The 21,333-nt window shown below is 43.2% G+C and overlaps 1 protein-coding gene across 2 annotated transcripts in view; it reads left to right on the top strand.

Annotated features, from left to right (window-relative positions):
• Positions 1–21,333, top strand: part of gpc1b (glypican 1b) — a 158,381-nt gene that overhangs the window by 117,569 nt on the left and 19,479 nt on the right. For both annotated transcript variants that reach the window (XM_077557561.1, XM_077557560.1), the window contains exons 3-4: positions 6,272–6,499; positions 6,591–6,754. In XM_077557561.1, coding sequence (XP_077413687.1) covers positions 6,272–6,499; positions 6,591–6,754 — 392 coding nt within the window. The remainder of the gene's footprint in view (positions 1–6,271; positions 6,500–6,590; positions 6,755–21,333) is intronic.

The following is a 21,333-nucleotide window of genomic DNA, read 5'->3' on the forward strand; positions in this document are numbered from 1 at the left end:
TAGCATACGGTGCTGCCTCTGTCTGTTTCCTCAGTTTCAAGATATTGACAAAATAAATGTGTTCAAGAAATAAAAAATAAAAAAATCATCTTTTTTCCTCAGGAAATTGTGAAGAATGCATTTTGTTTTTGTTTTTTGCCATTAGGACAGATAACATGACACAAAGTGCACCTGTCGTTTTGTCACTTGAGCCTTTTAGACAATGCCTGCGAGCTTTAAGCTGTACACTTTCAGCACTCTAATCCCCACCATTCTAATGACGGCTACTTTGATAAATTATTATTTTATTTGTATTTTTTTACTTGATTTTCACGCACGCGCAAGCACAACGTGCACTTTGCTTTATTCTTTTTGGGGTCTCTGTTATCATGTTTTGCAGCTTTCGCTCTGCAATGCACACACAACTTTTAAAACTGTACCGTGAACGTCAGCTGCACAGATGTCATGTCTGATGAATCGGGTGAGAGCGTTGGCGTCCTCAAGGTAAATACAACCAGGGAATGCAAAAGTGTAGTATATGTCACATTGTTAATAACGACTATAGCCAGAGTAGCTGACAGTACCCAGCAGGAATCAGTTCAAGTGGGGATTAAAAGCAGAGCTGTCACTTTTGAAGTCGCTCTCTCATGTTTGAGCAAACACATGTGCTTCTCTGCTGTCGCCTGCAAGAATGTTCGTGTGCTCGTGCTCTTTTTTTTTTTTTTTTAAAGGAATATAACACTCTATAATATCAAATAGTTATAAGTAATATAATCAAATACAAGTAAAGAATTAAACAGTTCAAACGGGGAGCAGTGTAGAAGAAGACATTCAAAACTACTGCAAGTGACAGTAACGGTAATTAGTCCTTTTTTTGTAGAGGATAAAGAATATATTTTTATGAGTATTGATATATTTTCGGACTACTTGTGTGAGTGAACTACTTGTGTTCAAATATCTGTCACTAAAAAGTGTTTTTGCCACATAGATGCTATTCTTTAGCCCATATATGGCATTTCCTGTTGTGTTAGCATTAAGCTAAGATGCTCAAAAAGAAAAAAAAGTTTGCTTCAAATTAGGAATGTTTTCCCACTTTTTTTTAGGCCGATGCCAGTATGAGTATTCACTCTTTTGAGTACTTACCGATACAAAGTCCCGATACCGCTAGTACTTTTGATATTTAAAATTTCAATTAACACAATGACTAAATATTGCAAACAAAACGTTACTTTCTGACACAGATGATGATGTGTGAAACTGGCGCCAACGACTGCCAAAGAGGACTTACTCGATATCAGATTTGCTTTACCTTAAGCATCGGTGGCTGGTATCAGCAGTCTCCGATATCGTTAAAAATATGGCTGGTATTGGTATTTACTCATCTTGGTTTATTTTTTTATGTTTCATTTAATTGTGAACTTTAACTCATTTGCTCTCAAAAACGTTCTATTTTAAATATTGCCATGGTCCAAAAACATATTTATACGTTTTTTCAAATTTATTTAAGCAAGGGCATACAGAAAGAAGGCTTTAATGCAGCCTCTGAACTAAAGAGGACGATTGAAGCAATGGTAGTTATTACAAAAACGGCCAGCAGATGGCAGCAGAGTATAAGAGATGAACCAGGGTCATGTTGCAAAACAGATTCGTAAATAATGATGAAACTTAGCTATATTTTAATGCTAATTGCTACGAAACGGATGATGAAAGAAGAGACCCTAATCTTTCTTTTGGTAGGTTGCATGTTTTTATAGCAATAGAACACAATGTCCTGTGGGCCTTGCAAAATCAGTCAAAATCCAATAAAGTGAGGTTGGTTGCTTCAGTGAAAATGGCTGGGAGTGAATGAGTTAATTAGGAGTTGCAAATAAACAGCTTGAAGCCTCTTTTTTTGAAGATTTTTTCTGCCAAGTTGTTGCTCTTGTATAGCACTCTTCATGTCGCAAATGTTTGCTCGTAAGTCAAAGCGGAAATCTGCCGAATGACAGCTTGTGTCGCCAAAAAGTCGCTTGTATCTCAAGGCACCACTGCAATAGAATTTGGACCAATTATGTGAGATTGGCACAGCAAAAGTCCAAAGAGATTTGATAGGCAAAGAACTGGACATGCGTACGCCTGCCGCGTGTCTGTTTACATCAATTATCCTCAGCAAGTAATCCAATTAATTTTGTCAGACAATCAGAAAAGACACGCCATTCATATGCTTCCATTTTCTCTGTTCTCCGGGAGCCGCAACGCCGCCGCCCCCTCCCTCCCTCTCTGAAATGAGCGTTTTAAAAGACAATGGCTGTGGACTCTTTTGAAGTCAGCTGCCACGCATCCTTGCAAAACAACTCGAGAACTTGGCCTGACAAAGCTGTCGCTGTTTAGCCACTGAAAATTGCAGCCCGTGGAGAGGGAATAACAAAACAATTTGATCTTTAACTTCAGCGGCGTGGATCTGGGATTGAATTTTTTTTTTTAAATCAATCATGTTATTTCTTTGATGTTGTTGTTATGACTTTCAGCCTCTCGCCACAGGGAGTCACCCGCATCATTTATTTGGCCATGTTTTTTTTTTTTTTATGCTGGATGTGCTCCTTGAAGAAAGCCATCCATTTTTTACATATAAAAGGTTGAAGGTGATCCAATAGATATTGCTCAAAATCTACAGGCACAAATAACTGAATTCCAACTAGAAATTTTGGGGCTGTTGTTGGAGTCAACATTGGGGGCTAAACCAAACAATTACAACTGAGGACCACGGGAAAGTCATGAAAACAAATACGAAATGACGAGGGGTGCGATCATTTTAAATGTTTTGAGCAGCAGTGTTGGTTGGGTGTTACCTTGGCTTCCAAAAATAACTCTTAGGGTCCTATTTTCATAGATAGGCGCTCGGCGTAATAACCGGTGCATTTCAAGTCTAGTTGATCTTGTTTGGGATTTTGGTAGACTGTGCTCCACCATGCTGGGCAGACCTATGACATTTTCTATGACATGCTCCCGGCGCACCTGACACTTTGGTGACAGAAAGTAGACGAGACCTTAGACTGTGAAACCGGGTCTAAGTTGTGGCGCAGGTGGTGTAATGTCATTTTTGGTGGATTTGATTCAGATGCAGGCAGACAGATTCTGCGCTCTGCTGATGTGTAGTGGATGTCATCGTTTTTCATCGATAAATATGACATTATGTCACATGCAGATGCACGGTCGGGAGTAGAAGGCAAGGGCTCACTTTGCAGCGGCCAACATTACATCATCCATAAACCGCAATTAATGAGTTATTTTCACATCATTTTTCTTATCTAGTTCAATTTGACTTTTTATTCATTTATCATTCTACAACAAGTTACTACTTAATAATTACTCGTAACACTATTACTAGTATCACCATGTAATATCCAAACATCACGATACGATATTGTGGGGACGTTCGCGATAATAATTAAAAAAAAGTCTCAATATTATTAAAAAATTAGCGCATACAAAAAATAAATAAATGTGCTTTTGTACATAACAGCAATGCATGTAAAGCACCTACAATCTCTAATAACACTTAACTCTTTCACTGCCAGACGTTTTCAGAAACGGGTTGTCGCCAGTGCCAGCCGATTTAAGCATTTTGAGTGATCTTTCAAGGTCCACAGAAAATGTTGTGTTTGGACTATGGAAACACACATACTACCAAATGAAAGATTGGACTCTCAGCTTTTATCAGAAAAAAAAGTTTGTTTCTACCTTATTCCGTTCTTCAGTAATCAACAATAGAAAATGGTTACTTTCACCGAAATTCTCTGTTTTGAAACAAAAAACGGAGAAAAAGAGCTTTTTGTGAAACGATGTTATTTCATGCACTCTAGTGAATTGTACACTTCTTTTTGTCCATGAATGATGCCACAAACACCTAAATAGTGCTTTACTTCTGTAAAACGCTTTCACCAACAATGAAAAAGTGTTTTTTGATTGCAAAATACGTTTATTTCCATTCAACAGTGTAACAATTTGACAAAACAATTTCGCAAACTATTTACAAATGTGTGCAACTGTGGTACTACTTACAATTATGTGGATGTTTCAAATACAGTTTTTCCTTTTGTAACGCTCTCCTGCGTGCAAGGAGACGCCAGGACTCGCACAACAGTTTACTTTCACTTTCGCATTGGTCCGTTTTGCGTGCAAACGTTACACTTTCTTGACGGGCTTTTTTTCCGGGGAATAAAAAGCAAGTAGTAGACTGTACACACTTCCTCCGATGAATATGCATTGGACTCGGGGCACTCTCCGTCGTCCGATCGAACGTCCGCCTGTGCGTGCTCGGTTGCGTTCCGCGTTACGACACCGTCATAGCCGCCGCGTCAGCGGTTCCAATTTCGCCGTCAAGCTCGGATTCACCTTCATCATCATCGATGATGATCATCGTCGTCATCAATGTACTATTTTAGCGTTGGTCGATGCCTTTCGTCTTGTAAGTGTAGAGCTGCTTGCAAACGCTCGCCATTGCCCGTTCCCTCCTCCATCTAGCTCCATCTAACGTCTTCTACTGCCGCGTCAATGCTTCCCAACCACGGAGTCACCACCCTCATCTTCATCATCGATGATGATCATCGTCGTCAACAATATGCTCTTTCAGCGATGCTTTTGGTCTTTCAAAAAAACGTCTCGGGTGTGAGCTCCTCGCGACCGGCCGCCATTTTTCCTTTGTCTTCCATTCTCATCTCCTGCTCGACGCTCTAGCTCCGCCTCTACTGACGCCCACCCGATCTTGTCAAAAGAGAGTCATCGCTGCCCTCTAGGGGCCAAAAATAGTCATTAGGCACAACAGACCGGCTGGAAACCTTCACCACAGCTCCGGAAGCCTTGCCCGCACCCGTTTCAAAAAAATTTTTTAAAAAAATTGGATGACGTCTTTAGACGTCATTGGCAGTGCTCCGTAGGTTTTTACTTGACGTCTATAAACGTCAATGGCAGTGAAAGAGTTAATATTGAGGTACTTACTTGCTAATGCACGCACACATTGAGTTCCTCCACATATTGAGTCGGTTCACAAACATATTACGTTCCCCTTCATCTGACCATTGGTGTGGATTTTAAACATAGAAGGGCCAAAACATACCTAATGAAAATTTAACTGCACTAAAAAAATTGCCACCAGAATGTGCTAGAACTGCACATATGGAAATCAACCTGACTTTTTAACAGATGTGCTACTTTTAATATCGTGACATGACGACGACGATATTGTGGCAGTTTTAATATGGCGATATCACGATATCGACTTTGTAATTTTTACATAATTCATCCTTTAATTTCCTTCATAAGCATTCAACTTAGCATTTAGCTTTCATTCATTTATCATTCAACTTCAATTAATTTGTAATTTTCACATAGTTTATCTTTCAATTTAGTTGAAAAGCATTCAGCTTAGCATTTAGCTATTAGCATTCAGCTTTCAGCATTCCCACACAATTTTTGCAAAAATTTGCAATTAGTCTAGTTATTAAAGCATTTTATCTCCTCACCTCTTTTTTTTTTTTTTTTTACAAAAGAAACAAAATTCCACCAATGTGCATAGCAAGCTACTTGACTTGCGATGAGCACGAAAATGGAAAGAACACTGACGAAGAATGTGAATGTGAAAACCCGTGGCAGCAATTTGACTAAACCTAAAACTGGGTTGGTTAATTCATTCACTGCCATTGACGGCTATAGACGTCAAAAATTCATTTAAACTATTTCTATTAGTTTAACATTTTTTTCCACTTCTGTTAACAAGAGTATGAAAACCCAGAATTCTTTTTATTGTACATTTAGAACAGATATAAAATTTAGGATTAATCGTGAGTTAACTAGTGAAGTCATGCAATAAATTACAATTAAAAAAAATTCATTGCCTGACCCCTCTAATTTTTAACAATCTTTTCTTTCTTTTTTTCCAAAAAAAGATTATTAAAAAAATGTCTAGGTTTTCATACTCTTGTTAACAAAAGTCGAAAAAAAAAATTTTGGGACGTTTTTAGGCGTCACTGGCAGTGAATCAGTTCAAATGCAGTCAGAAGCAAAAAAAAAAAAAAAAGCAAGGCCACTGCTTAGATAATTCCACGCAGATGGGTCGGGATGCGCTTAGCATTTTAACATGTTATGTAACTAAGTGCTGTGAATCTCCCCAGGACTTGGACATATGGCCATGTTTTTCCATATATGGACAACCGGCAAACTTAATTAAAAATAATAATCAAATTCAGGCAAATGTGTGCAGTATGTCCACTTGCAAGGTTTTGTCCTCATAATACTTTTATTTGTAACTTTTCAGGTTATTTTCTGGAGTTGCTGAACAGCTCTGCCGTCACCCTACATGAGACGTTCACGTCCACCTGGAGGTCTTTCTACTCCCAGAATTCCCCCGTCTTCGCCGATCTCTACACCGATTTGAGGCACTACTACCGAGGATCCAACGTCAACCTGGAAGAAGCTCTCAACGAATTCTGGGCAAGGCTTCTCGAGAGACTGTTCTTCCACGCTAACAAGCAGTATTCCATCGGTAAACGCCACGAACGGACTTGCGCTGTCACTCGACTAAAATGAAAATTCTTTCATTGAGATGGATGGGAATGTTTTTTTGTTGACTGCAGGGGACGACTACCTGGAATGTGTGTCCAAACAGCTGGAGACTCTTCACCCTTTCGGAGAGGGGCCCCGTGACCTCAAGATGAAGGTCACGCGCACGTTTGTGGCCGCTCGGTCTTTTGTTCAGGGACTGGTCGTCAGTGGAGAGGTGGTCCGCAAAGTGTCTCAGGTAATGCTTCCGTTCTTGTCCTTATGCTGCATTCGAGGACGGTCGGATTTATCCCAGTTGGCTTTTCCCGGTTCTGACTTGAAAGCGTTTGAGGCGAAAGTAAACAACCAAAATGGCCGATAATGATAAATATATTTTTTTTATTTTTGGTGCTCATAACTCATTTTGACTTTCAGCAAACTTTCAACTTGCTTCAAAAATTCATGACTCCCGGGGTAATTATCGTCTGATTCCACATTACTTACAGCATTTACACAATTTAACGTTATATAGCAACTTTTTCCCATTCATTTTCTTTACTTCTTTTTTTTTCTTTTTTTCTGGAGAGCTCAGTATTGTTCATTCTGTAATTTTACCGATTTGACATATCATCATCATTGCTCTCCCTTTTTTAATTTTTTTTTTATTTTTTTTATTTTTTAATCTTTTTTTTTTGTGTGTGTGCGTGCGTGTGAGTGTGTGTGTATTCATTAGTTCACCTAAAACCTATCAAAAAATCCCATACCGTTCACCTAAACCGAACACTTCCAGCCAGAGTCGTGAGGCCGTCAGGAGACCCGAGGAAGGACCTAAGAAAGGAAAGTGAAATCCAGCACCGACCAGACATTTCCCAATCATTTTCAATGGGATTGACAACTAACTTATCATCATTACCAGGTGTCTGATACCGCTCAGCAGCACACTTGGTTAAGTGCAATGTCCAGTAACCAGGACGTCATAATTTCATAATTTATCCCTCAATTTACTTCATAAGCATTCCACATGCATTCAAATCTTAGCATTAAGCTATTAACATTCAGCATTCCCCCGCAATTTCTCCAGAAATTGCCCATAGTCTCGTTTCATAAGCATTCCTTACAGTTCAGTAGTTTACCACATATATAGCGGCATACTGTCACGTAAAATTATGTTGAATATTTCCAAATGAATCTAGTTTTATACTCGAGTAAATTGTGTTTTAACATTCACTGTCTGTGTTTCCAAAGGGGTCGCCATTGTAGAGTGACGTCACATTGTAGTCCGTGATTTCCGAGTTCTAGGCGGCGTTCCCGTACACACTTCCTGGTGTGAAGTCTGAAAAGTCCCACTTTCCTCGAATGCAGCATTATATACCTTCATTTCCTCTTTGGTTTCATGCACCTTTAAGTGGTATTTCTTGGACCCCCTGGTGCCTTAACAGATTCCCCCTAAAGATAAACTGCGATCATTATTATTGCCCTGTTTTCCTACCGTGCATACCGCCTCATTTTTATTGTCGTCGGTGAAATGACTCCCAGCCCCATAAAGCTTTTACTGATGTCTAATCTCTACCGCAGCTGATATTTTCTGTTATTTACGCGTTGCAGCATCAATCTTAATGTCTCCATAATGCAATCACTTGAGCTTCTTGTGAGAAAATTGAAAACTGGCGGGGACCGAACAGGGCCACAAAACCCCGGAATACAGACCTATTTAATTCATGTTGTTTTATTTCCTTTCTACTACTTTTCCTGTTGAGGATCACGAGTGAGTTGGCCAGCTTTGGATGAAAGAGTTCTATGTTTTTTTCATATAGTAGGCCACACACATTGTTAATACTTTTGATACATAAAATAAATAATAAAGAATGACAGATCATTTTAAGAAAGACCTACATATCTTAATGTAGCATTCTTTCTAAAAATTACATGAAATTAATGGAAATCTTCTCTTTTAATTTCTAGTTCCTGATAGTAAAATGGCGATTATACCTTGAAATGTATTACCTTTCCTGGGTGAGTACCAATACCTGGTATCGGCGTTCACCCATCTAGTGCTGTCACTATCGAATATTTTTAGAATCGATTCATCTATCAATTATTCAATCGATTCATTTTAATTTTGCATTAACTCTTTGACTGCCAGACGTTTTCAGAAACGGGTTGTCGCCAGTGCCAGCCGATTTAAGCATTTTGACTGATCTTTCAAGTTCCACAGAAAATGTTGTGTTTGGACTATGGAAACGCGCATACTACCAAATAAAAGATTGGACTCTCATCTTTCATCAGAAAGAAAAAAGTTTGTTTCTACCTTATTCCGTTCTTCAGTAATCAACAATAGAAAATGGTTACTTTCACCGAAATTCTCTGTTTTGAAACAAAAAACGGAGAAAAAGAGCTTTTTGTGAAACGATGTTATTTCATGCACTCTAGTGAATTGTACACTTCTTTTTGTCCATGAATGATGCCACAAACACCTAAACAGTGCTTTACTTCTGTAAAACACTATCACCAACAATGAAAAAGTGGTTTTAGATTGCAAAATACGTTTATTTCCATTCAACAGTGTAACAATTTGACAAAACAATTTCGCAAACTATTTACAAATGTGTGCAACTGTGGTACTATTTAGAATTATGTGGATGTTTCAAATACAGCTTTTCTTTTTGTAATGCTCTCCTGCGTGCAAGGAGAGGGAGCAGGGTTTGCACAACAGATTACTTTCACTTTCCATTGTCCGTTTCGCGTGCAGACGGCCTTTTTTTCCGGGGAATAGCAAGTAGCAGACTGTACCCACTCCTACGATGGATATGCATTGGACTCGGGGCACTCTTCGTCGTCCGATTGAACGTCCGCCTGAGCGTGCTCGGTTGTGCTCCGCGTTTTCCGGTGTTAGCATCGCTAGCCCGTGAACCTTTTATGACGTCGTCATAGCCGCCGCTTCGGCGTCAACCTCGGAGTCACCATCATCATCATCATCGTCGTCATCAATGTGCTCTTTATAGCGTTGGTCGATGCTTTTCGTCTTTGAAAAAAACTGCTCGACCGTGAGCTGCTTCCAACCGGTCGCCATTATGGCTTCTTCAGCCATTGTCCCCTCAACACTCTAGCCCCGCCTCACGTCTTCTGCTGACGCCTACCCGATCTTGTCAAAAGAGAGTCATTGCTGCCATCTAGGGGCCAAAAAATAGTCATTAGGCTCACTAGACCTGCTTGAAACTTTCAACACAGCTGGGGAAGGCTTTCCTCCACCCGTTTCAAAAAAATAAAAATAAAAAAAATTGGATGACGTCTTTTAACGTCATTGGCGGCCCTCCGTAGGTTTTTACTTGACATCTTTTAACGTCAGTGGCAGTGAAAGAGTTAAAGTGTATTACAAAAGCATTCCCCCCCCCCCCTGATTACTGTTTATTAACCAGTGATGGGTGTTTATTTTTTAATTTGTTTTCGTATACTGATTTAAAAAAAAAAAACAACGGGGATTGATGTTATACTATGTTACCGGTTCGATCATTGTTTTCCCCCCAATAAACAGATGTTTGCAAATGTCTTATTTTGATTAAACACAGAAGGACTACAGAACTCAGTGAACAATTACTGTTGATATGCTGAAATCACAGGATTTGGACAATTTTAAATAAAAAAAAAATGGCTCCAAATGATTACCCGATTATTTAAATAGTTGTCGATTAATTTGATAATCGATTACTTGTCGATTAATCACTTAATTTTGAGAGCTCTACACCCATCCCTAATATATACATACAATATGTCACGGCTTGAGAAGGGCGGACCCAGATGCAGTGAGGAAGGCGAGCCACGGCAGGGATGCAGATAACTTTGATTTAATGTGGCGATAAACGCAAACACAAAATCACGCACACAGGCGGACAAAAATAAACACAAACTCACGCACACAGGCGGATAGCAAACAAACTCAAAATCACGCACACAGGCGGACGAAAACAAACACAAACTCACGCGCACAGGCGGATAGCAAACAAACTCAAAATCACGCACAGTGGCGGCAAAAAAGTAAGTCATGGGCAGCAGGAGAAAACTTGTAAGACGAGTACAGTCGGGTCAAGAGAGCGGCGTCTCGGGGTACTCACCCGACACTCCTTGCTGTGTCCATCAGGCCTTTATTGAGGTCTGATTGCATGATGGGCAGCAGGTGTGTATGGTGGGCGGAGCCCACCAGCTGACCCAAATCATGACAGTACCCCCCCCTTAACGACGCCCCTAGGCGGACCACCCGGCGCCGATGGGTGTGCTAAATGGAAATCCCGAACGAGGGACTGGTCCAATATCCAGGAGCGGGGAACCCACTGGCGGTCCTCGGGTCCGTACCCCTCCCAATCGACCAGATACTGAAACCCTCTGCCCCGCTTTCGAGAGTCCAGAATGTCCCTTACTGTGTACACCGGCTGCCCCCCCACGACCCGGCGGCGGGGGCGCGGTCGGCGGGCACAAGGGGCTGGCAGAGACAGGCTTAAGCAGGGACGTGTGGAACACTGGGTGTACCTTGAGAGTAGGGGGCAGGTTGAGCCGGACCGCTACCGGGTTGACCATAGCGTTGCCCTCAAACGGGCCGATGAACCGCGGCCCCAGCTTCCTTGAACTCCCCGCCAACTGTAGGTCCCTAGTTGAGAGCCACACCTTCTGACCCGGTCGGTAGAGCGGTGCCGGAACCCGGTGCCTGTCCGCGAGCTGCTTGTTGCGGTCCGAGGTGCGGCACAGGGCCTTCCTAGTGTCTTGCCAAACCCTGCGAGCCCGGCGGAGGTGGGTCTGGACTGAGGGAATGGCAACACCGCCCTCCTGGGAAGGAAACAAGGGGGGTTGATAGCCACAGGCCGCGTTGAACGGGGACAGGCCTGTGGCCGAGCACTCGAGAGTGTTGTGGGCGTATTCGACCCAAGGGAGGTGGGACGCCCACGAGGAAGGGTGCTGATGGCACACACATCGAAGCGCTGCCTCCAAATCCTGGTTGGCACGCTCCGTCTGCCCATTGGATTGGGGGTGGTAGCCCGACGACAGGCTAGCCGTAGCCCCCAAGGACTTGCAAAAGGCCTTCCAAACCCGGGACACGAACTGGGGCCCCCTGTCGGAGACGAGGTCCACTGGAATCCCGTGGATCCTGAAAACGTCTTTTATCAGGATATCCGCCGTTTGTAGCGAGGTGGGCAATTTGGGCAGGGCGATAAAGTGGGCCATCTTTGAAAACCGGTCCACCACCGTCAGGATTACCGACCGCCCGTTGGAAGTAGGTAATCCAGTAATGAAATCCAGGGCCACATGCGACCAGGGACGGTGGGGAATGGGCAGGGGTCGGAGCTGGCCAGATGGCTTCAGGCGGGAGGACTTATTACGGGCACACACCGTGCAGGACGTGACATAGTCCTGGACGTCCTTGCGCAGCCCAGGCCACCAAAATCTCTGTGCTACCAAGGACAGCGTGCGACCCACCCCAGGGTGACATGCTACCTTCGACGCATGCCCCCACTGCAGCACTTCCTGCCGAAGGTGTGTGGGCACGAACAACTTGTCTTCAGGGCACGCGACCGGGGTCTGCGTGTCGTCCGCTGCATCCGCCACCTTCCGCTCCACTTCCCACCGGAGGGCTCCCAATACTCTGTCCTCCGGGACAATGGTTTCGGGTGGAGACCCCTCGGCGGCTGGACTGTGTATTCTGGACAAGGCGTCCGGCTTGGTGTTCCGGGCTCCTGGTCGGTAGGTGATGGTGTAATTAAATCTGGTTAGGAACAGGGCCCAGCGTGCCTGGCGGGGATTCAGCCTTCGGGCGGACCGGAGGTACGCCAAGTTTTTGTGGTCAGAAAAGATCTGGAAAGGTTCCGCCGCGCCCTCCAGCCAGTGCCGCCACTCCTGCAACGCAAGGATAACGGCCAGCAGCTCCCGGTTGCCCACGTCGTAGTTGCGCTCAGCCTGGTTGAGCCGGCGCGAGAAGAAGGCGCATGGGTGTAGCCTCTGGTCCTCCGGTGACCGTTGGGATAACACTGCCCCCACTCCTGTCTCTGAAGCGTCGACCTCGACGATAAAGGGAAGAGTCTCATCGGGGTGTGTCAACACCGGGGAACGCGAAAATAATACTTTTAAATTGACGAATGCGGCCTCTGCCTGTTGGGTCCAAACAAACGGAATTTTGGTGGATGTCAGTCTTGTTAGTGGTTCCGCTTTTAAGCTGTAGTTGCGAATGAATCGACGGTAGAAGTTTGCGAATCCAAGGAACCTCTGTAGGTGTTTCCTGGATGTGGGAGTGGGCCACTCGACCACGGCCTGGATCTTCGCTGGGTCGGCTCTCAATCGACCCTTCTCCACAATGTAGCCGAGGAATTGGACTGAACTGGCGTGAAACTCACATTTTTCGGCTTTTACATACAGCCGGTTTTCCAGCAGTCGTTCCAGGACCAGCCGAACATGTTGTCGATGTTCGGTTTGATTTCTTGAAAAAATCAAAATGTCGTCCAGGTAAACAAAACAAAAATGATTGAGCATGTCGCGCAGGACGTCATTAATGAATCCCTGGAACACGGCGGGAGCGTTTGAGAGGCCAAACGGCATCACCAAGTACTCAAAATGCCCAATAGGTGTTTTAAATGCTGTCTTCCACTCATCGCCCTCCCTTATCCTCACTAGATGGTAGGCACTGCGAAGGTCCAGTTTGGTGAATACCGTGGCTGAATGTAAGGGAGCAAACGCTGAGTCCATTAGCGGCAACGGATATTTGTTTTTGATAGTTATGTCGTTCAGACCACGGAAATCGATGCACGGGCGTAGGGTCTTGTCTTTCTTTTCCACGAAGAAGAACCCCGCCCCTAGCGGTGACTTGGAAGGCCGAATCAGTCCGGCCGCCAGGGACGTGGTGAGGTACTCCGTGAGGGCTTGACGTTCCGGCTTGGCGATCTGATATAGGCGTGTACCAGGCAGCGGTGCCCCAGGAACCAGTTCTATTGCGCAGTCGTAAGGTCGATGTGGAGGGAGAGACATGGCCCGGTCCTTGCTAAACACCTCCCGCAAGTCGTGGTATTCTGCCGGTACCTTATCCAGGTTAATCTCCTCTAACGTGGCTTTGGCAGGGCCACGGTGATCATCCACTGCTGACTGCAGGCAATGCGAGTGACAGAAAACACTCCATCTCTCCACCCTGGGAATGCCCCAGTTAATGTCCGGGTTATGCCTGGCCAGCCAAGTCAGGCCCAGGACCACTGGGGCCGACCGGGACGGCATAATGAGGAACTGAACTGTTTCCACGTGGTTCCCCGATAGACGCATCTGTAGGCTCTCCGTTCGGTGTGAAATCACACCCAGGGTGCGCCCGTCGAGGTCGCGCATCTCCTTGGCTCTCTTGAGTTCAACCACCGGGCATTTCAGGATGTCCACCATCCTCGGGTCAATAATGCATTCATCCGACCCTGAATCCACCAGAGCCGTCATCCTAGCGTTTACCCCCCCCCATGTCATCTCTCCTGAGACTAGTAGTCTCCTTGGGTTACGTTGGAATGGGATGGTTGGGGCTGGAACAGGTGCGACGTGCCTGTGTCTCTCAGGCCGCCTCCCACACTTGGCCGCTAGGTGTCTCCACCGGTCCGTGTGCTCCGTTGCCGAGAGCCGCTCTCCTCCCAGCTGCAAAGGCTCCGCGCCATCTCTGGCAGGCGCGCATCGCCATGAAGCGTTGGGAGGCGGGGCGTCGACGAAGCGCCCCGCGGACGTGGCCGACACCGGCTGAGCAGACGTCTCCGCTGCCTCCGGTCGTCGCTCCTCCTCCTCCCGTTCCCGCCGTCGCTCCCGCAACCGGTTATCCAACCGGATGGCCAAGCCGATGAGCTCCTCCAGCGTGGACGTCTCGTCCCGTGCCGCCAGCTCATCCTTAATCCGCGGGTTTAGTCCCTGCCGGAAAATTCCGCACAGCGCCGCGTCGCAGTAACCACTCTCGGCGGCCAAAACCCGGAAAGAGATGGAGAATTCCGCCACGGAGGAGCCGGCTTGCTGGAGGTCCAGTAAGCGGCTGCCTGCTTCTTTCCCTCTTACTGGGTGGTCGAAGACCTTACGGAATTCAGTCAGGAAGGCAGGAACTGAGGCTCGGAGCTCCGGGTTGGTTTTGCTGGCCGCCATCGCCCATAATGCTGCCTGGCCGGAAAGCAAGCTCATAATAAAAGCAACTCTGGAGCCGGCGTCCGGGAAGGTGTACGGCTGTTGGTCGAGGACCAGGCTACACTGATGAAGGAACTGGTCACACCCACCAATCTCGCCAGCGTAGCGGGGGGGATGCGGAATATTGGGTTCCCGGAAGACAAGATTGCCTGCTGATCGGGAAGTGGGGAAAACAGGAGACGCTCTGGCAGGTCGTGAGTCTTCCGCGGCCGTGGATTCCGGTCTCCGCTCCATCTTTAAGGTGAGCGATCCAATCTGTGCAGTTAGTGCCGACATCACCTCCTTTAGATCCTGGAAGTATTGCTCGTGCCGGTCGAGAAAGTGTCCATGGCTGGCCAGGACCTGGCGCGGGCTGCTGGGATCTGCGGGGTCCATAGTTGGTCGGGTGATTCTGTCACGGCTTGAGAAGGGCAGACCCAGATGCAGTGAGGAAGGCGAGCCACGGCAGGGATGCAGATAACTTTGATTTAATGTGGCGATAAACGCAAACACAAAATCACGCACACAGGCGGACAAAAATAAACACAAACTCACGCACACAGGCGGATAGCAAACAAACTCAAAATCACGCACACAGGCGGACGAAAACAAACACAAACTCACGCGCACAGGCGGATAGCAAACAAACTCAAAATCACGCACAGTGGCGGCAAAAAAGTAAGTCATGGGCAGCAGGAGAAAACTTGTAAGACGAGTACAGTCGGGTCAAGAGAGCGGCGTCTCGGGGTACTCACCCGACACTCCTTGCTGTGTCCATCAGGCCTTTATTGAGGTCTGATTGCATGATGGGCAGCAGGTGTGTATGGTGGGCGGAGCCCACCAGCTGACCCAAATCATGACACAATATACAGTGTTCTCTCACTTTTCGCGGGTTTTACGTTCCACGCCCACCCGTGTCATTAAAAAAACATTTTTTTTTTAAATTCCCCCTTCAATAACACTTAATACTGTCTGTCACCTTAATGAGCTCTTCTTGTTTGAGTTGCGTAAATGAGCAGCCTCTTTGAACTAACTTGTTTTTCTACTTCTCCTGGAAGTGCATGTGGTATCTGTTCTGAAAACAGCTCACCAAGTGATGTGAAGAATAAAAAGAAAAAAAATGTCCCCCCAAAAAATGATAACTTATGCTATGTTTCTTAATTTACCAAATGTTCTATATTTTGATTAAAAAGGTAACAGATTGTGTTGAGTGAAGAAAGAGCTGTTTATATTTACTCGAATATTCCAAAAAATTACAAAAATAGTAGAGAGAGGCGCCGATATTGACCATTTTGACAAATATCGGTATCAGCCTTTTTTTAAAATCTGAAAGTAATTCGAAAAGCATTATAATCTCAGGAAGCTATTTATTAAAATGTTCAGTGAACTATAAGAGATGCTACTGACCCTGACTGAGAGCCTTCTGAACCATTTGTTTTTGTTCGACATTAAAACTAAGAAATGTGAAAGTTTAAGATTTCAGGTATTTTAAAATTTGGACGGGGGGGACATATAGTGTAGAAAACTATAGATAGATATGGTATTTACATGCTTAAGTTTCCATTTAACTTTCTAAGACGTACTGATAACCTTGGGAGCTCTCTGAACGTTTTGTTAGAAATTTAAAAGGATGTCAATTGTCTAAGATAAAAAAAATTAAGAATCTACAATTTGAAAAGTCTGAAAAATTGTTGAATAAACATGCTCTATTACATTACAAAAGAGTCAAGATTGGCATTTGTATTTAAAAAAAAATGTAACGCCAATATTTTTTCCCCCTTTTTACTTAAAATTAATATCGGCTTCAAATATCGGTTATTTGCCTCCTTGACTACTAATAATCGGCATCGGTATCGTCCCTAAAAAGAACAGATTAATCCATCTCTAAGAATATAAAAAGTTTTATGGGGTACTTACTAGTGAAAATGGGAACATTAAAATCTGCGATTGAGTGAATCCACACTAAGTGAACCGCAACATATTTTTTTAATTATTATTATTATTATACTCATTCACTGCCATTGACGGCTATAAACGTCCAAAATTAATTTGAACTATTTCTATTAGTTTCACATTTTTTTCACTTTTGTTAACAAGAGTATGAAAATGTACATTTAGAACAGATATAACATTGAGTCAAGTCATGCAATTAATTACAATGAAAAAAATGTTATCGCCAACAATGTGCTTTTTTAGCGATGCTTTTGGTCTTTGAAAAAAAACGCTCTGGCGTTAGCTCCTCGCGACCGGCCGCCATTTTTCCTTTGTTTTCCATTCTGATCTCCTGCTCAACGCTCTAGCTCCGCCTCTACTGACGCCCACCCGATCTTGTCAAAAGAGAGTCATCGCTGCCCTCTAGGGGCCAAAAATAGTCATTAGGCTCAAAAAACCTGCTTAAAACTTTCAGGAGAGCTCCGCAAGCCTTCCCAGCACCCGTTTCAAAAAAAAAAAAAAAAAAATGGGAGGACGTCTTTTAACGTCTTTGGCGCTCCTCCGTAGGTTTTTCCAGAACGTCATTTAACGTCTTTGGCAGTAAAATTCGGGGCGTCAGGCGATGTAAAATTTTTACTTGTAATTAATCGCATGACTTCAATTGTTAACTCACAATTAATCACAAATTTTATATCTGTTCTAAATGTACAATAAAAACAAATCTAGGTTATCATACTCAAAATAGAAAAAAATGTTTAACTAATAGATATAGTTCAAATAATTTTTTGGCGTCTATAACCGTCAATGGCAGTGAATGAGTTAAGGTTGAAATTTGTGAGACTTTGCCTGACGGGTATTATATTACAAGAAGGTCTGGATCGTACATCTCTCTTATTCCCACCAGGCCGTGTCGTCAAAACGGATTGCGTTGAATAACATATATTCTGTATGTATAAATAGACGCGGAAGCCCATCCTTGAAATGTGAACGTGCCAAAACATACGCTTTGTAATGAACTCTCAAAACGAAGGAGGCCTCATTAGCAAGAAGATCAATGTTGCTGCAAACGAGCGCTTGTATGAAGTACGACCCCCGGCTCGGGGAGTCATCCCCCGCAACACCACTTAATGTCAACTCCCCCGCTAAAAAAAAAATGTCTCCCGGGTCTGTGGGGACGGTTAATATCTCCCGGGAGAAATACGATCCGCCGTGTATAACTCTAAGAAAAGGCGTACGGTTCCGATCGGTGTGAGGCGGCCGACATTGATGCGCGGGTGAAAAAATGTCTCCCGTCAGACACGGGGGCGAGAGGGGTGTCAGGAGTGCTGCCCCCATGAGGAATATACATGTCATGTAGGAAAACAGATGGTGCAGCAGAGGTCAATAATACAGCTCTTTACTTGATGATATATTATAAGCCGGGAATGGAAATACGGTGGGAAAAAATATTAGCGCTACTTGCGTTGCTACTGTTTGACTACGCTAGGCAAACTGTATGTAGCTGTGGATGGATGGGGCGGAGCTACAGATAAGGTTTGATCAGTATTACAAGCATGTACGAGGGGTTGACCCGATTAGTCGACTTCAGTACTGCACAGTTGACGGTTAGAGACGATAAATTGCTAATTATGAGTTTTGGCATTAACCACACAGAAGACATGTAGTAAACGAGCTGCACAGCAAAGGTTGGTAAATATTTTTCATTTTCATATTTGCATACTTTTATGTCGCAATCAAAGATCAAGTCAAGTCAATCTTTATTGATATTGCACTTGCAAACAGCCACAACTGTTACAAAGATTCAAGGGTGTAGCCAGGAAATTTTCAGTGAGGTGGCAAGGGTTAGACAACACTTTTTAGAAAATGTTAAAATGGCAGAAAAATCACAGATATGGACTGGAATATACTGAATGTATACATTTTTTTTTTTATCCTGTTTTTCTGACAAATTTTCGGGGGCATTTTAGTTTTTTTTGTAATTTAATTTAATTTTCTGTTTTTCTCAATATTTTTTTTCTTTTTACTGAAAAATGGCGGGGATCAGAAAAACAGGAGAAAAAAATACTCAGAAAAACTGAAAAAAATATATTTAGAAAATTAGGGGAAAATTCTTAAGAAAAAAAATAATATTCTGTTTTTTTGAATCAGAAAACAGGTGGAAAATATTATTTTTTTAAAACAGGGAAATAATACTAATAAGAATAATTTTGTTCAGTTTTTTTTTTTTTTCCTCTGTTTTTCTGAATAATACCCCCCCCCCCCCGTTTTTCTGAATATTTTTTCTGACAGAAAAAAATGCCGTAAAACAGAAAAAAAATCTGAAAAACAGAAAATGAAAAAAATATTCAGAAAATAAGAAAAATACACAAAAAACGTAGCCCCCCAAAAAAAAAATTGTAAAAAAAAAATGGATTTTTTTTTCCCCAAGTGAATGCAATACATTTCTATAGGAATGGACTACTATTTGCAGTATATAGCGCTTTTTTAGCTGTAGTGCCCAAAGTGCTTTACAAAGCCTCACATTCACTTACACCAGTGGTCGGCTGCTGCCAGGTCCACTGGGAGCAAATCGGGGTTTAGTGTTTAGTGTCAAGGACACTTTGACGCGGTCACCAGGGGTGAGTATCGAACCCACAACCTCACAGAAAATAAATAATAAAAGGTCCATTGCATAGATTTGTTATTCTCATTATTAGCATGCACTATTCCAGCATGTCACTTTCTTTTCTGATGATTTTTTACTCTGCTGAGGGACACAGAAATGTCGTCATTAAATGAGGCCGACTGGGTAAATTGTGTAAATAATTAGCCCGGCTTTTAGGAAATGACAAAATGTCATCTCAGCACAAATGTCGAGACACTGAAACCACCCCAAATGAGGTCACGCCCCATTTAATCGCTCTCAGGAGCTAAAATAACAGCAATACTCCCAAGTCAATGGCTGTTCGAGGCAATTTGGGAAAAAAATGAATCTGCTCGACACTGTAGAATCCTGGTTTGTGTGTAGAATAATATATTGTACACAATCACAAGATTAATGAGGCAAAGCAAAAGAAACATCGTAAAAATGCTTCTCACTTGCCTGTCAAACATCCATCCTGCCAAGTGTCTCCTCTTCAACAAATGAGTTTTCCCTCCTTTCTTCACTATCACTGTCTCCACCAGACAGCTGCTTTATTTATAGCTTCTCTCTAGTTCTACAATTCCATGCTGTTTCATGCACCTTGTAAGGGAGTGTATTACAATTAGGGCGGGAATAGAAAGGAGACAAGCTACAGTAAAATATCAAGAAAAAGCCGAGGCTGGCAGGTTAGTGTGACTGAATTGAAAGATGTTTAATCACCCTGGTCAAATAGGAATCACGCTGTTGATCGCCAGACATTTTCCTCCTCTATGTATGGGAAGGCAGGAAGTAGGCCAGGAGTCTCAAGAGCTTGTTGTTGTATCACACAATGGGGAGACGCCACACTGGGCCCTCGACAAATTACGCTCAGGGCGAGACAGCGAGAGTTTGGACTGGTGCACTGGTCATAAGTATTCACTTACATATTATGTGGATGTACTGTTGATGGTGACGTTGATCAGGTGCAAGCAAGGACACAGACAAATTGCTCCCCTGATATTTCTAGATGCCAAGCACTGGTTTAAATAACCTGCTTGACAATTAAAGTAACAGAGTGATTGTACGATATAGTAAGAGTTTGCTAATGCTGACCCCCCATCACCTAAATTTATACTTGCAAATACAATGTTGCCTTGACTTATGAGTTTAATTTGTTCTGGGACTACATTCCTAACTCAAGATCTGAAATCATCTTTCCCCAATGAAAAAACACTTCTTTATGTTATGTAACCTACATTTAGCCAGTAATAGTAAATGAAATGGGACCTAGTTGGGACCCTTGAGGGATACCACTTTAAAAAGACAAAGGATTACAAAATAATGCTAATGGTTCTCTAACTTTTAAAGGAGAATCGTGTCTCTTTTTTTGCCATGCTGATCCCGCATCACCTAAATGTATGCTTGCAAATACAGTGGTGCCTTGACTTATGAGTTCAATTTGTTCTGTGACCACACTCGCAACTCAAAACACATGTACCTAAAATCATCTTCCCCCCCTATGAAAAAACATTTCTTTATTTTTTCATGTAACCGACATTTAGCCAGTAATAGTCAATGAAATGGGACCTAGTTGGGACCCTTGAGGGATACCACTTAAAAAAGACAAAGGATTACAGAATAATGCTAATGGTTCTCTAACTTTTAAAGGAGAATCGTGTCTCTATTTTTGCCATGCTGATCCCGCATCACCTAAATGTATGCTTGCAAATACAGTGGTGCCTTGACTTATGAGTTCAATTAGTTCTGTGACCACACTCGTAACTCAAAACACATGTACCTAAAATCATCTTCCCCCCTATGAAAAAACATTTCTTTATCTTTTTATGTACCCTACATTTAGCCAGTAATAGTAAATAAAATGTGACCTAGCAGGGACCCTTGAGGGATACCATTTGTTCTGTGAACACACTTGCAACTCAAAACACGTGTACACTGTACAGTTGTACTTGAAAGATGAGCACAACTGGAAATGTACAAAAGCTAGATGTCACCTAATGACACAAAATTGCTGTGAATTGTCACCAAAATTCTCTACTCGTGTCAACTTCAACCTCTGAAAATATCAAAACAATCGTCACAGTATTTTTTATTTTATGGGCATGAAGCCTTTGTCTTAGCATACATTATGCTCATACAAC

The sequence above is a fragment of the Vanacampus margaritifer genome, chromosome 2 (genome assembly GCF_051991255.1).
Source record: "Vanacampus margaritifer isolate UIUO_Vmar chromosome 2, RoL_Vmar_1.0, whole genome shotgun sequence".
In the NCBI taxonomy this organism is placed as follows: domain Eukaryota; kingdom Metazoa; phylum Chordata; class Actinopteri; order Syngnathiformes; family Syngnathidae; genus Vanacampus; species Vanacampus margaritifer.